This window comes from Microcaecilia unicolor, chromosome 3 (genome assembly GCF_901765095.1).
Source record: "Microcaecilia unicolor chromosome 3, aMicUni1.1, whole genome shotgun sequence".
Classification (NCBI taxonomy): Eukaryota; Metazoa; Chordata; class Amphibia; order Gymnophiona; family Siphonopidae; genus Microcaecilia; species Microcaecilia unicolor.
In genome coordinates this window covers 419,267,229-419,284,919 of record NC_044033.1, presented here as the reverse complement: position 1 = coordinate 419,284,919, position 17,691 = coordinate 419,267,229, and the positions used below count along the sequence as shown (strand labels likewise).

The 17,691-nt window shown below is 42.7% G+C and overlaps 1 protein-coding gene across 1 annotated transcript in view; it reads right to left on the bottom strand.

The window, feature by feature from the left end:
* WDR35 (WD repeat domain 35) overlaps window positions 1-17,691 on the bottom strand; it is a 228,007-nt gene that overhangs the window by 191,422 nt on the left and 18,894 nt on the right. Inside the window, 2 exon segments of the mRNA XM_030198830.1 lie at window positions 4,560-4,688; window positions 7,537-7,629. Coding sequence (XP_030054690.1) covers window positions 4,560-4,688; window positions 7,537-7,629 — 222 coding nt within the window.

Genomic DNA, 17,691 nt, shown 5'->3' with positions numbered 1-17,691 from the left:
GAAGGAAGCAAGAATGCATCCACACTGCTCCAGAGAAAAGATCTGTTCCTGTATGACAATGATTTCTTTTGGGGGGGGGGAGGCATGCACATGTGTGGTGAGCCACTCTCAAAGTCTTCTGGAATGATCGCTGGGAAGCAATTTCCGCACTAGGCTCCATCGGATGACCTTATCCATCAGCCAGACTATCGCATCCTGCTTGTCCTCAGAGAAAAGAAATCAACAAAATGTGACATTTTCATGTGAGCATTTCATTGGTTTGTTTTTTTTAAATAGACTGGTTTACAATCTTTGAAACAAAACATCATTTACTGTGATTTTGTTTCCTCCTTACTGTTGCACCATAACAGCTCCAGGGGTAACATTTAAAATTAAAACACCAATAAATTCTTACTTACAGCCCAATCAGATGCAAGGAAAAATGAGAAGAGGGTTACAGCAGGTTTCGGTCTTCATTCCACAAATCCACAGCATTAGTTCCACCAAAATGCCTTGACACTGGGCTTCAGTGAACATACTAGAATGATCTATATTTTATCACAATGGACACTCAAGATATGGCAAGAGAAAAAGTAACTCCACTAAATAATTGCTCAGAGTAGTAATATAAGATTAGCCATACTGGGTCAGACCAATGGTCCATCTAGCCCAGTATCTTGTTTTCCAAACAGTGGCCAAGCCAGGTCAGAAAACCCAAATCATGGCAACATTCCATACTACAAATCCCAGGGAAAGCAGTTGTGCATTTGTGTGTGTGAAAAAAAAGGCATGTAAACCTTTCATTCAATAACTAGTGGTGCTTCCTTATGCAGTGATAACTTCAACTAAATATTTCCTGTAAATGTTGATCAATACGCCCATTCTTCCAACAAAACTGCTCCAATTCTGAAACATTTGAGGGTTTCCTTGTATGAATAGCTCACTTCAAGTCTTGCTACAAAATTTCAATCCTTTTCCAATCCCAAACATTAAGTGGTAGGTAATCAAGCTGTGTTAGGGCACTAACCTGTGTCATTTGGCACTTAACATTTGTTAAAGGGCTCTAATGCTGGCTGTCATGCCCTAACGCAGCAATATTTAGATTATCCACTGTCACACAGTAATGAGGCAAAACATGCAAATGCATGTAAAGCAGCTCATTACTACATAAACACTCTAATACAACTTGCTGCATGTACCAAATACACACAGCAAGTCGCGTTATAGTCTGTAAAATAACCCCAGATGTTACTGCTGGGGAGCATCAGGCCACACGTTGAAGGGGCCAGCACACGACAGCAATTGTGGTGGACAGAACACCCACCCCTCCCAGGCTGACAGCTCCTCTTGGGCTCTGGGTGATCCTAAAGGGAAATTCCCTATTGAGTACATTACAATAGCATTAACCCCTGATAAAGGGCATAAAGCTCTGAGCTAAACCAGATATGGACCCGAGACTGTGACCTGGGAGCGGCCGTTAGGCTCGACCACACTGTGCAACTGCAGCCAGCAGAGCAGGGAGCTAGGCCAGAGACAGGAGCAGGTCAAGAAGACCCCAACGTCTCATCCAGTACATCCTTTAAAGCCATTCCACTTTCCACAAGCAGGGTGGTTGGTTTTTATTTTCTTGTGCCTGCAGCCATCAAAGAATTAACTTAAGATAATGTAAGCCTCCCAAGGTCATCATGAGCAATACAAGAAAGGCGAGTTATGGCCAAAGCCACTCTGAGATTGGAATCTGTCCATTGAGTCAAAATGAGCATGTGCATAGCCTCATGTACAGGGAACGCATCCCAAAAGTAAAGACTGAGGGGTTTTGTGACTAAGCTATAAACCCGCAGAGCCTCCAGAGCCTTAGACATAAAGAAAGTCAATTCCTCCTTGGGGAAAAAAATTAACAGCTGTAGGAACATCCCTCATCATCAGTCAGAATCTCACCCTCCTCAAGTCACAGAAAAACAGAAGGTAGTGAAGCTGCTGCCAAGCCAAATTCACACTGAAGGGAAAATGGAGGAGCCAAATAAGTTGCCTCAGAGACCAGTTCCAAACATCTCCCTTCACTCACAGAATCCAATTGCAGAGGCTAAGAAGCTTGCAAGGAGAAAGAGACAGGCAGAAGACTGTGCATGCTGGAGACCTTTGCAGAATACAGGCTTGATGCACTGAAAGAACAAACGCTGGGGAAAAAAGGCACCAGAGGCCCAGGAGTTACAATACAGCCAGAAACCTTACCAGCACATGTATAAGGTCCAGAAATATGCCCAACCTGAAGAGGCAGCACAGATCCCGCAGCTGCAAGAGTGGAGGAGTGGACTTTGGTCCTGAGGAACTGAGTTTGATTCCCACTTCAGGCACAGGCAGCTCCTTGTGACTCTGGGCAAGTCACTTAACCCTTCATTGCCCCATGTAAGCCGCATTGAGCCTGCCATGAGTGGGAAAGCGCGGGGTACAAATGTAACAAAAAAAAAATCATGCCAATTTAAAATGGCCATGGGAGCCTGAAAAAAAGTGTCACAGAGCATCAGCTAAGGAGAGAGATTACACAGAGAAGGAAGACGCCAAAAAGCCCTCAGAACAAACCGCAAACATTTTCCCGATGCTGCTCTCTGCTTTGCATAGAGAGAGCAGTGCTGACAGGCTCTGCAGCCATCATAAGAAAAAAGTGAAACCATGAGTAAACCCAAAGAGGGAGAAAAATGTAAAGGAACATTCATCATCTCCAGGAAAAAATTTTGACTTTACAATCTGGCCCAGGGTACAGTGGTAGCAGCAGAGTTACCCCCATCCAACATCCAAGTAGCCACATAAGCAGGCAAAGCTGCTATAATCCTTTTCTCTCTCTCTTTTTTTTTTTTTTTTTTTACTCTGTGAGAAAGGAGGAAGGAGAAAATGGCTGGAGAGGGGTGGGAGAAAGGAGGTACCTGGCATCACCAGGTGCACCCCCCTGAAGCCAGCACCACTTACCCTAAAGTACATCCAGGCTCAACTGAACTGGGAAACCCAGAACAGGAGCCACAACACAGATGAAACCAGACTCTTGCGACAGATCGTCCACCGCCTGCTGGAGATAGAGACATACTGACTGACCAAGGAGCATACCATCCTATAACACAAAGTTCTACCTGCTGGTAGATGGTCACTACCCAAAAGTCTCTGGATTCATCTGCTGCTGCTAAGGAACTTTAGATATTAGTCTGCAGTTCTTTGTGACGTCATAGATGACTATTCAGTTTGTTTCTGGGGTGATCTTGGCAGGACAAACACTCCTGGGTAGAGGCAATGTACTCTTCCAGTTTTTCCATTTGTACACTACTTGTTTGACAGTAGATCAAAAGAAATCCCCATGTTTAGGAATGATTCTATAACATTACCAGACAGATCAGAATCAGGTACTTTTTTTGAAGACCCTCTGGCATGCAAATTAATTTTGCAAGGTGGTTTACTGGGTAATGAATTATTTAAGTATCTGATTCTAATTAGCCCATTACCTCTGTTACAAAACTAAAAGCTGATGTACTATTTCACATACTGATTCTGAATTAGTCTTATTATTCCTACTTTAATCAAAGAATCATTTAATTTATACCCATTTTACTGCATAAGAATGGTTTCAATTAAAAAAAGATATCATAGTAAGAACTTATAATTCTCATTATTACAGCTTAGGCTCAAAAACTTTCTCTCAGGACTATTTAAGCAGCCTAACAATTACATTATCAAGGGCACAGTTTGCTAAGACTTCTCTCCAGCTCTGTCTAAAGGTAAAAACTTGCAGGACCTAAGCAGATCTAATCTGCCAAATTATAAGGAGCTCGATAAAGTGTTTGTACCCTTATCACTCTCAGTTCTAGAGTGCTATTAGGGTGTATACACAAATATAAAATGACCAAGCTAAACAGCACTCAGACAGGAATAGCAGCATAATATATTTGGCTGTTTAATAAAAATATCTGAATAAAAGGGAAAAAAAAAAGACCAAAATTTGTTTTGCTTGTACTGATACTAAAATTGCTCCATATTACAGATGACCTGTTTCTACAATTAACATACTTTAGATAATTTTGCCATCCTCTTACCTGTATACCAACTCCCAACAAGTCAGTTTGCTTACATTAAGACTGCACTCAGTACTCTACCACCCGTGCTTTGTTAGCACCTCCACGTTTCTGGCGTTAAGCTGAAGTTTCATTCAACTTGACCTCTGAGGACGGCTTGTTGCCAAAACACGGACTGTGTTAGGACCAAATAAAACTTATTCTGAAGCTCTTATTCCCTTGATTGGAATGATCATTTGGATTTGATTTTCTTCCACCCTTGGTCTTCTTTACATAATTTTTAAACAGCACATCTGTTTATCAAGGCCAAAATTTCCCAAAAGGAAAAATTATAGGAGTTGCTAAGGAGAAGGAGCTATCCAAAACTTTACATAGTACTTTCTCCTTATAAAATAAAAAGGAAGGGGGTTCTATGATTTTGCTTGTTTGAACTGTAAACAGAAATACTATAAATGCAAAACAATTGATAGGCTGCTTTAAAAATTGTTTTGAAAGACGAGCTTTGTTATATGGATGATACATTACCATCTACGGAACCGACAATAACAGCCCCATCTTCATAAACGATACAGATCTTCTGTCCATCAGCATTCCAACTCATACTTCGAACCACAGATTTGTTCCTGTTATTGATCATCTCCTCATACCAAGAACCTTTTCAAAGAGAAAGAAATAGAATTCATGTCATATGCAGTAATAAGAAAGATAAAACAGAAAAGTTAAAAAAAAAAAAAATATCAGAAAACAAAAGCCACCTGAATTTCAACTGCTATACCTTTATAAGAAAATGTTTGGACCATCATATTAGAAATCCTTCATTATTATTTTTGAAGGAATTTCAAGATATAATTATTAGTCCTTAAAAGGTTAAGTGAAAAAGCATTCAAAATAAATTCAAGAATATTTTCATTCAATCAAATCCTATCTGCACTAATGCCCACCTTATATTAAAAATAATGTCGAAACAAATATCTTAAGTAGATGTATAGAGTGACCATTCATAAGAGGCATCTTCTATATCAACTTGCAGAGACGCCACTGACTTCTCACAGAACTACTACGTTAACACAATCATGTTTAGAGCTACTGGAACGCTCTGCATGAGGCCAAAACGGCAACTAGGATAAATACAAACTTTAAAGCCTGTACTTATCCTAGCAGCCATTGTAAATCATTAGAATCGATTGGTTGAAGAGATCTAGACTGGAGACTACATGAGTGCTTTAATGCAGAATGATCCAATAGCTCAAAACACAATACGAAGATTCTGTTCCATCCTACATAAAACCCAGATTTCACCCAATTTAGAAAAATTAATTGAATGACGATACTGAGTACTTATAGAGACAGGCTTACTGGGTGCCAGTAATGCTGTTATTGAAGCTGAGGTTAACACACCCAACCAAAGCACACAACTCACTCTAAAAAATCTAAAGAAAATTCTGCAAGGATCATTCTTGATCCAAATAGCAAGAATCTGAGATATCTGAGAAGGATAACTCAATGTTTTTGTCTTCCAGGGCAGGTCCTGGACTGTCTAGCAGAAATCAAGAAATGGAAATTAGCAGCCAAGAACAAATTTTACCTTATCATTCTGCTAGACCAGCCCATATGTGTGGGAGGTACCAAAGCATGAGGGCCCTACATGAGGAAGAGAAAAGGCTTCTTCAGACTAGACATTCAATCTGTATTACTTCACAAAAGAATGCAGCAATAACTAAGTTGCTGCCTTGCAGATATCCTTTGGTGCAACTACCCTTAATTTCATTCAGAACAATGTTTGCACTCGTGTAGAGTGAGTCCTAAGGCCCAGGAGAAATTCCTTTTACAAATATGCCTCCTTACTCCAATGGAAGACAGAGAACTTAAGATGCCAACTCCTCCTGATGTGTTCCACTAAAAAGAACAAAGAGATCTGATCTCCAAATGGGGTTTGTCATCTTCAGCTATCAAAGCAAGATCTACGGACATTCAACACACAAGGGATTTGGAACTCCTCTGGCAGGAAAATTAACCGATTCATGCGGAACAGAAAGAAGGCTTGTGCTAAAAAGGACAGAACCACTGGCTAAAGAAAGATCTCTATATGACGGACTCAATTCCAAAATGTGCCTGGCCAAATAGCCACCAAAATGAATATTTGTAGGATCATACTTTTCAAGGTTAACACAAGGGAGATCAAATTAGCTTGACCCTTTTCAAAAAATCTCATACTGAGCGCCAGACCACTGTCTAGACCATTCTGCAAAAAAAAGCCAAAATAAAATGAATATCAACCTTCTGTGCCAACAGTGTTTGGGATCCACATAAAGCCTCAATCACGCATCAGAACCACATATAGATAAGCAAAGTGGACACATGTGGGTCTTCAGAAGACTGGCAATCACCACCTCCAAAACCCTTCTGCCTCAACCTACTCCTTTCAAGGGCCAAGCTATCAGCCAAAAGCATTCCAGCTCCTCCAAGATTGAGAAGCCCCTGACAGAGCAGACTAGGACTGTGAGGCAGCTGAAGAGGCAGCCCTGCCAACATCCTGAACAGATCAGCAAGACCTCTCTGGAGTTATCAGAAGGACTAGACTGAGTGGTCCGATATTCTGTACAGGATCTAGCCTATGAGCAGCCAAGGAGGAAACATGTACAAAGGTCCTCTCAGGGCCACAGCTAAATCAGCACACTGATTCTCACCAGAGCAGGATTTTTTCTACAACTGAAGAACTGGGCCACTTTGGTATTCCAACAAGTCAGCATTAAGTCAAAGGTTGGACAGCCCCAGAATTTCACAATTAACTGGAATGCCAGTGTCCATAAGGTAGCAAGATACTCTCCTGTAGCAGGTATTCTCCGAGGACAGCAGGCCATTCATTCTCACATATGGGTGACGTCACCCACGTTGCCTGGTGCACAGCATTAACAAACTCTAAATGTCTTTAAGAGCACACGTGTCCCCACCACGCATGTGCAAGTGCCTTCCCACTCGCCACTAAAACACAGGATCATCAGTTCAATAGTCTAGCTTGAAAAAGAGAAGATAACTCCAAGGGGAGGCGGGAGGGATGTGAGAACGAATGACCTGCTGTCCTTGGAGAACACCTGCTTCAGGAGAGTATCTTCACTTTCTCTGAGGACAAGCAGGCTATATTCTCACATATGGGAATCCCTAGCAACTGATTCACTGAAAAAAAACAAATAACTGACCAGCGCAACAGTGAGGGACAACACAAGTTATTGCAACTATATACATTTTTGTGAGTGTTCAGCCTGGGACAGAACAGAAAAATGGGCTAGGAAGTGGAGTTGGAACCTAGACCCTGAACAAATTCATACTTGTGTCAAAATAAGAAGTCCAACCCTACACCAATGTATCATTATTTTAGTAACCAATATTCAAAAACAGCCAAGCACGCCATTACAATCCAAGTAAAACCGCTTTTACTTCAGTGGAGTGGCTGGTTGTTATTTGTAGTAAAGAACCATGTCATATTTTCATCATCTATAACTACCTTTGTACACCATCCACACAATGATGAGCCCATTCTGATCACTTGTAGTTAGCTTCTGAAAATGTTCATTCCATGTCACCACTTGCACAGAACCTGAAAAATATAACATTGTTACTCCATATGGGAAAAGTAGAACACCTTTCTGGATGGAGGGGTCAAACAAACCAATCTTTGAACCCACCCTCAAGCTTTCTATTTGTTGATGCTGTGTTGGGCAGAATATTAGTCAGGTCCTAGCCCAGTGGCCCACCTCATTCTGCTGCTTAAGACTCCATAAACTTTACAGACATGCAAGCAAATACTTTCTACTAGGGCTGCAAGTTAACTGCAGTTAACTAACTCTGTGTTTAGTGCATTAATTATTAATCACAATTAATCGCGTTGCGGCATCTCCTGTCTCTTCCAAATATCACTTCTGCTCTACTCCACTCCCAACCCCCATCCTCAGCATGATGCAGCATCTTCCCCCCCACCGGTCTATCTTAAAAGTGATCTTCGATTGGTCTCTGGCAGGAGCAGCATTGCACATACGCTGCCTACAGACTGGTCCGTAGCTTTCCTTCTGACCTGTCCAAGCATAAACAGAAAGTGATGTCAGAGGAGGTAGGAAGGGCCAGATGGAAAATTTTGGAGCAGGCTGCAGGCAGTGTTTGTGCAACACTGCTGCTGCCAGGGACCAACAAAAGATTTAAGGTAGACTGGCATGAGGGGGGTGGGATTTCATATACCGCCTTTCTGTAGTTACAATCAAAGTGGTTAACATATTATATACAGGACTTTCTTTTGTGCCTGGGGTAATGGAGGTTTGTGACTTGACCAAAGTCACGAGGAGCTACAGTAGGAAATAAATAAATAGCTTTAACTGTGCAATTAATTGAGATTTAAAATTTTTTAATTGCATGATTAAATCGCAATTAAAAAATGTGTAATCGGAATGCAGCCCTACCTTCTACAATAACATTCCATGGTGTATACAATACTAAATCTCTCAGTAATGTAAAACTCCAAAATACAACTCTTGAGAGTCCTTTGTGCTGTTTGTTCAATTTAAAGCGGACATTTTTTTTTAAGATTATTAATTTGAAATTCAAGCGATAAAATTGAATCTAAAATTATTCCAATTTCCCATGATGATTTTCTGCTTTTAAGATGTCAGATAATAACGCCAAGAGGTTACTAAACCAACTTATCATAGGGCTCGGTAGGAACTGGTAAAATAGAAGTAGAAACCTCCCCCACCCCCCTCCCCTGGGAGGAAAAAACACTACTTCAAAAACCGGTTACACTCCAAATAATTTCATAAACACACTTCACTTTCCATGTAGTTTCCAAACTGATACAAAAAAAAAAAAAAAAAAAGAAAAAAGGAAAACTAACATTCCAAAAAACCGTGCACTAAAAAGTGTCCAAAAAACTTTATCTTCAATAATCCAACTAAAGGACGATCCTCTGTAACTGCAGCTCCAACAGCAATCCTTAGTATTTCCAACTGCACTTGCCAAGCCCCGACAAGGGCTATGGACCCCCTTGTTTCAAAATAACTGCGTCAGGAGGAGGAGGAGGAATGTAGCACAGACTCTAGTGGTTTTTCCTCCCTTTGGGTTTTTTTTTCTACTACTGTTTTTCCAGCTCCTACCGAGGCCTATGATAAGAACCCATTAAGGAATTTTGTGAAAAGTCTAAGATTCTCCCCAGGCAGTTGAGGTTTCCTTTAACAGTAAAGTTAGGGTTTACGTTTTTTTAGTTATGCAGATGACATCTCTTTCTTCTTCCAGTTCAAGGAGATGTTTCTACAGAGCTGACTACTTTGCAATTGGTATTTCATACTGTAGAAAATTGGATGGCAGCACATAGATTAAAATGAAATACTGAAAAAAAAAATAAAGTTATTACTGATTACAGGCTTCAGGGGAGAAATTGAACCCAATATAATTATTAATCATCACATTTATTCTTTTGCCTCCTTTGTGAGAGTTTTAGGGGTATATTTGGATTCTATGAGTTCCCTTGATCTACAGAGTAAGGAGATTAAAAAAAAATTTTGTACTTATATGTAAATTGCATTGTATTTGTAAATATTTTCAGGAACATCAATTTCAGTTGTTGGTTCAGGCGCTATTTGCTGAGCTCTTTAGATAACTGTAATATAATATATTTAGGTTGTCCTCAAGTATTGTTGCGAAAGTTACAAATAATTCAGAACACTGCCTTGAGACTTAGTATTTCCTTAAAATGATCTGATCATTTGATCAGACTATTATTCTCAAGTTCACTGTCTGCCAGTGACTACAAGGGTTCTATTTAAACTTTCATGTTTAATGTATAAAGTTTGTAATGGTTTAATTCCTATTTGTTAAGATACTTTGCCTTATCTAAAACAGTGTGAGTTTCAACGCTATTTAACCTATGTTCTTTTCCATCACTGAAGGGCAAAGTAAGAAAGAAATGTATAGATTCTCTGTTTTCTTATCAGGTTGCCTAATTAGATAAAGGAGTCTCCTCTTTGATAGCTCAAGCATCCATAACACAACCTTGTATTTGTTATCAACCGTAATGGCAATCGCCACTACGATACTTTGTAAGCCACATTGAGCCTGCAAATAGGTGGGAAAATGTGAGATATAAATGTAACTAATAAATAAATAACTAAGTTACATACATTTTAGATGTTTGCTTAAGACATATTTGTTTCAGAATTACAGAAGGAAATGACTGTATTAGTTTTTAATTGAACGATGGTTATATTGTACTGTATTTTCTGGTTTGTCCAACTTCTTTATATGTAACCCACACAGAAATGAGAGGTATTGTGGACTATAAAAACAAAGTGTTATGTGAATGAACCAATGATAACCACAGGAACAATGCAATACACCAGCACACCATGTCTGTGACTGAACGCAAACTTCAGCATCCTGACAGGACCAGAAATGAGCTTCTGTACAGCCCTAAAAAGTAATCAACATATTTACAGCATGTTGCACTTTTCCCATATATGGAAGCCTAGCCCCCAGTATTAATACTGCAATATTACCAATAGAGGTCTTGGCAACCATTTTGATTCGAAGGACGGCATGAAGCAGAGGCAAGTGGGCATCGCCATTTGATACCAGAGACCCCTGGTATGTTTGGAGTTTGTTGCCCGGAGGGCCAAATTTGTGCCACTTTTGCCCAGGGAAAGACTACCACATGTGGGGCTCACGCCCACCCAAGGGGGACTTCACTGCTGGAGAGGAGGTGTTTCTTGACACTGGCAGAGAGAGGCCTTGTTTCTGGTAGACGGAGGTTGTATTACTGGCAGATGGGGGTCTTAGTACTGCCAGGGGGCCCTTGGTGCCTATGGGTGGTTGGGTGCTGTCACTGGTGTTCAGCACGGTCATGTCTGTAGTGTAAAATCATCACATGGATGTGGCAGTGCCAAATCTGACACTTCTATCTGGTGGGCGGGGGATCAGCATTGTCATTATCAATGTCTTCTTTTACAAAATGGATGCTCCCACTGAACTTCTCATTCGGACATCTATGCAGGCATGTATTTCAGAAGAAGATCTATGACAGCATATCCTTTTCTAATATACTTGCCTAAATGTAGACATCCCAGTCTTGTGCGTCCCATCTAAAATGTTGTTCTTAGTGTTGCAGAGCATTTATAATACGGCCATTACAAAAAATTACCATGTGAGCCCTTACCAACATCTATTTTGTAGTTGGTAAGGTCTCATATGGTAATCCTGCACTAACCAGTTAGTCTGCAGTAATGTAGCCGAGCTAACTGATTAGCACAGGAACGCCTACTCTCTATCCCCAAGACACTCTCCTCCATAATTCTAGAAACTTGCGCATCCAACCTTATGCTGGGCATGCAAAGTTGCACACCCAGGTTCTAGAATAAGGTTAGTTGCTCATGTAATTTTTTTTTTTTTTTTTTTTCATATTTAAATCTTTTTTATTAAGAGCAACAACAGTTAAACATGTTATACACTGAGAGATATTCAACCAAGTAACAATATGCTAGTTCAAATCAGCTTGTGAACATTTTCTTTATTTTCCCCCCCCCCTCCCTCCCCCCGTCCCCCTCCCATCCACTCGTCCCCCCCCCTTCCCCCCCTTCCCTTCCCGCTATGTTCAAGCCAGTTTCAAACAGTGCTACCATCCATAGGGCATTCGTTCAAGACATTGGGATTAAGAACATTCTTCCTCCTGAGGCAGTAGCTTATATGCACGACCTACTGCCCAGGGCTTTGTTTCTCATAGCCCTTCATCTACCATCTCCATCTTTACCACGAATCATACAGCTTTATTGTTCATATCACTATCCTTAGCAGACTAAAGCCATTCCCATATGGTCAAATGTCGGCGGTGCATGTCTCAGCATCGTCCCCCCTCCTCTTCCCTCCCCCCCCCTCCCTCTCCCCCCCCCCCCCCCCCAGTACTTCTCCCTACTCATCATTCTCTCTTGCTCCACATTCATTCCCATTCATTCCAACTCATTCAATACCTGACTTCTAACTCTGGGCGCTACAACATTCAGGTATGCAGTCCAAATGTTTATGAAATGCTTCCTTCTTTTGGGGGTAAATCGCGCACCTCTGGCTTCCCACAGCATAAGCTCGTGCAATTTATTCCTCCAATACCAATAGGAGGGCGGTATGTCCTTTATCCAATGATTCAATATGCATTTCTTCCCCAGAATGCAAGACTTACTCAGAAATAGCTTCTCTTCTTTTGTACCCCGTGCCCATACTCTTGGCGAGCTAAACATGATTCGTTCAAAAGTGAACTGTATTCTACACTTCAGAACCCTCGACACAAACCGGGCAAGAGCTGTCCAGAAACCCCGAATTCGCTGACACTGCCATAACCCATGTGCCAAAGAAGGCATTGCCGCTCCACACTTCCGGCATCTATCGGCCTCCACTATCCCTGCATGCCATGCTTGCTTGCCAGAGAAGTATGCTCTATGTATTGTTCTAAAATGACATTCTTGCAGTTCAGCACTATGCACTACTCCTGTCATCCCTTTTAGTGCTATGATTACTTTCTCTATAGCAAATGAACTTCCCAGCTCCTGTTCCCATCTCCCCACTACCTCCTTGACATCTTTGGGGGGTTTTAGATCCTTCAGCGCCTTGTGAAACCAGGAGATTGATGTTTGCCCTAATGCATCCCCTTGCAGAAAATCCCTAATCTTCTTCCCAAACTCCAATGTGATCGCAGATCTAGGCAAGCTTCTAAAGTAGTGTTCCAGTTGTAAATAGGCCAATCTCGCCAGTGAGCCGCCTGCGCACCTCCTTTCAAACTCCCCATAGGTCAGCAGCGACCCATCTACTTGAAGAAAACTCTCCAGTAACATCACTCCCTGTCTCTCCATGTCCTTAAAGATTCGGTTTTTCCCTGCCCGCCGGGAAATCTACATTCCCCACTATCGGTAACAGCACACTGGCCTCTGGGTCCTGCCCCCAGAGACCCAACAGCATCCTCCAGGCGTATCGCAGAGGTTGTAAAAGCACACTATTTTGGAAAGGAGCTGGTATCTTCACTCTTCTAGTGTGTAATAAGCAATTTAAAGACCATGGTCTAAACAAAGCTTGTTCCCAACCTATGTCAGTGTATGTTGTCGAGTGCAAAACCCAATCTCTTAAATGTCTAGCCATGCATGCCCAGTTATAATCTTTTAAATCAGGCATGCCTAATCCACCTTCACGTTGAGTCCCATACACATATTTCCATTTCATTTTCGATTTTTTCCCCGCCCAGCAAAACCATGCTATGTGTCTCTGCAGAATTTTCAGATCTCTAGCCAGCAGTTTAAGAGGTAAAATCTGCAACATGTACAGCCATTTCGGGAATATGACCATACGATATAGATGAATCCTACCAAGAAAAGATAGCGGTAATGAAACCCAGGTTGTTAGTTGTGTTTTAGTTTCCCCAATTAATCGAGGGACATTACTTTTATATAAATTTGCCGGATCCATCGACAGTTGCACTCCCAAATACTTAAATTCCATGTGCGCCTGTCGAATCTTTGTCCTAGTCCAAATCTCTAGATCTACCCCAGCACTTATTAGGGCTTCTGATTTCTCTAGGTTCAATTTAAAACCCGCAAAATCCCCGTATTCCTCCATGCTTTCCAACAACCGGGTCAATGAGTTCTTCGGCTCGGTTATCAGCGCCAGCAAATCATCTGCAAATGCTGCAGTTTTAAATTCCTGACCCAGGATCCGAACTCCTTTGATCTCTACATTGTTGTTAATTTCCCTCAGTAACGGGTCCAGGGTCAATACAAACAGCAGCGGCGAAAGCGGACATCCCTGCCTAGTGCCCCGCTTTATATCAAACCAGTCGGAGAATAGCCCATTGACACTAATTCTCGCCTTAGGTTCCGTGTATAACGTTTTTACCGCTTTTTCGAAAAATCCGTTTATGCCATAGGCCGATAAGGTCTCAAACAAAAAGCCCCAGTCCACTCTGTCAAAGGCCTTCTCGGCATCAAAGCTTATTAACATGGCTGGCAAACCTTCGTCTCTTACTCTTTCCAGTGCCCCAAGTATTCGTCTCAGATTCCTAACCACTTTTCGACCTTTCACGAATCCCACCTGCGATTCTTCCAGCATTGTCGGCAGAAACCGGGCCAGTCTATTCGCCAGAATCTTAGCTAAAAATTTCGTCTCCGAATTCAACAAAGAGATAGGCCGGTAAGATTCCGGTAAGTGTGCCTGCTTATGTGGCTTCAGTATTACCGTAATATTAGCCTTATTCATATGTTCAGGCATCTGCCCCCTTCTAACCACTTCATTGAATACTTCTGTTAGCTGTCGTCCAATTCCTGGTCTAAGTAATTTATAGAATTCATTACTGAGGCCATCCGGCCCAGGTGTCTTCCCCAGGGAACTCTGCTGCACTACCCAATCTACTTCGTCTTCTAATATTTCTGCATTTAAAATCTCTAGGTCTGCATTTTCCAACTTTGGTATCTCCACACTATCCAGATATGTTGTACTCGGGGTCACCACCTCTGCTTGCCGCTTATACAGCTGTTCATAAAAATGCCTAAAGATCTCCGCTATCGCACTATCCGTGTGTTTCAACTCTTTTTGGCTATTAGCTAGGGATAACACTTTTCTAGACCCCGCCTGTCTTTTCAGTAGCCTAGCCAAGAATCTCCCACCTTTGTTAGCAAATTTATATAATTGATATTTGTAGTACATTGCGGATTTTTGCGCTGTCTGCTGCAGCAGTTCATTTAAGGCTTGCTGCGCCTCTAACAACCGGGCCCGCGCTTCTGGTGTCTGAGTGTGGCCATATTCTCTCCTTAAGGTTGTTACCCTCTTCTCCCATCTCAGTACTTCTCGTTTCCGTACTTTCTTTTGAAAACTATTATAGGCTATTGTCTCACCTCGGAGAACCGCTTTTGCGGTTTCCCAAAAAAGGACCGGATCACTCCTATGGGCCTCATTTTCCCCTTGATACTGTTCCCATCTCGCCTTTAATTGCAGCTGAAACTGTCTATCTCGATAAAGATATGTCGGGAAGCGCCAAGAGAAAGTCCTCTGCGCGCTATTATCCAGTCTCATCTCCATCGACACCCAGGCATGGTCAGAGACAGCTATTGGTCCTATCTCAGCTCTGTGCACTTGTGTTAGCAATTCCCTTGCAATCAATATGTAATCAATGCGGGACAGTGTGGAGTGGGCCCTAGACAGATGCGTGTAATCTTTTTCCAATGGATGCAAGGTTCTCCAGACATCTATCACATCCAGCGCCTCCTCTAGTACCCCCAATCCCCTCTGGCCCCTGGACAGCTCCCTCCCCGTCGGCCTTGATCTGTCTAGTAGCGGGTCTCTGACTTCGTTGAAGTCGCCAGCCATCACTATGAGGTTTTCTCCCATATCCTGCATTCTGCTCAAGAGCGTCTTATAAAACACCTTCTCAAAGGTATTAGGTGCATATATGTTGCATATCAACATTGGTTGCCTCTCTATTTCCAAGGCCACCAGAACATACCGCCCTCTGGTGTCCTTTACCGTTTTCCGTATTTTTACATGCAGTCCCTTACGAATCAAAATTATCACTCCTCCTTTCCCTCCTACTGCCGGGGAATCTATGATCTCTCCCACCCACCATCTCTTTAGTTTCTCATGTTCTATGTGTGTCAGATGCGTTTCTTGTAGGAGGGCTATTGTCGCTTTCTGGTCATTAAGGACCTTCAATATTTTTTGTCTCTTTATTGGTGAGTGAATGCCCCCCACATTCCAAGTCACAATCTTTAAAGTTGTCATCCCTGTATATTAGTGTGTGACTCCAATTCTGCTTTCCATTTTTTATACACCCCGGAGGTGTCCCAGCCTCCACCTCCCGGGTTCAGTTCTTTGTCTACATTTCGCCCACCCTTATTATCAAACAGCCACATCTTCCTTACATACATCTCACTCGCCCACATTCGCTCATTCTTCTTAGCCTTCCTTTGACCTGCCCCTCGCTTCCTAATCCTCCCTCCCCTCTGTCCCTTGAGCCCTTCCCCCCCCTCTCCCCCCCTAGAATACTTTACCCCCATCATGCCCAATGGCACGTGAGCTTCCGTGTCCCCAGGATTAGGACACACTCTTATTGTTCTGAGGGCTGCCGCCCTCTGGTGTCCTTGACCAGTAAGCAGTCTACTCATAACCACAACCAGAAGTCCTTTTGACTCGCAACGGCGAGTCACCATCAACATGTGTATTAATCAAAGCAAAGTCTCCTCCATGTTTCTGCTGTCTTTAACCCCCATCTTTCTGTCAGCTTTTCATCACGATCCACTATTTGGCGTTCACTTCAACCATTGTTCTCTCCAGGTGTTCCTCCGCTTGCTCCTGTCAGTTTATTCACAAAATCTTTAGCCTCCCTCACTGTTTCAAAAAAGACTGCTTGGCCATTGTGAATCACCTTCAGTCTTGCTGGATATAGGAGACTAAACTTATATTTGAGATCAAACAAAGCTGAGCAGATGGGGGCAAAGTCCCTTCTGGCTGTTGATACTTTCTGTGAATAGTCTTGGAAACATAAAATTTTTTTCCCCTGGTATTCCAGTTTCTTCCCTGCTCTCAGGCTCTGCAGAATCTCCATTTTGTGAGCATAGTTCAGGATCTTTAATATGGTCACCCGTGGTCTCTCTGCGTTGTCACGTCTGGGTCCCAGCCGGTGTGCCCGTTCTATTCTCAGCTTGCCTTCAAGATCTGGCTGTTCCAACGCTCCCGGCAACCATTTTTCAAGGAAAGCACTCAGATTTTTGTCCCCCAAGCTCTCTGGTAGACCCACTAGTCTCAGGTTGTTCCTCCTGGAGCGATTCTCAAGATCCTCCAGTTTCGCTTCTAGCTCTCCCAACCTACGGGTCATTTTCGGGTGCTCTTCTGCAACTTTCCGGATCTCCTCCTCTGCCTGCCCCACTCGCTGTTGTACCTCGTGCAGCTCAGTCATCAGTGTGGTTTGCCTCTCCTCCATGCCGTCCAGCTTATCTAAGATCAGTTGCAGCTTTTGATCGATCGTCTGCTCCACTGCCGCCTTCACTTCCTCAGTGATCTCCGCGGCCCATAGCGAACTAGGCGAGGGCGAATCAGGCGCTCCTTTGTCCGCCATTTTATTTTCGCCGGGGCGCGCTCGATCTTTGGGCTCTTTCCGCCCTAATTTCGCCGCCATGGCTCGCGATTTCCAACTTTTGGCTCTCGCCCGTGCAGGGTTCTTTCCCGCTTCCAAATAAGCGTTTTATTCTCGTTTAGGACGCTGTTTACGAGTGCGGATCACTTCGTGTCCCGGAGTAGCTTCACCTTCCGCCTCTCTACTCCATTCCCCAACCGGAAGTCCTCCGCTCATGTAATTTAATGGAATACTTAGATGCTAACTAGCCTTAACCAATTATTGGCTATAATTGACGCTAATTTGCAATAATTGGCAGTTACGCACATCACTCCCCTTAGTCAGGATTCTATAAATTGGGAACTCAAGTTCTCAATTGCACAATTGCAAGGGGATTTGTGGACCCAGGAGGGCATGCCCAGCACTTGCATGCACAAGTTATAGAGTATATGCAGTTACACACCAAACTGCCTACAGTTAGGCGCAAGTATTTACACCAGTCACTTGGCTAGCTAAGTGCTTGTGCGTAAAGTTGGGCACATA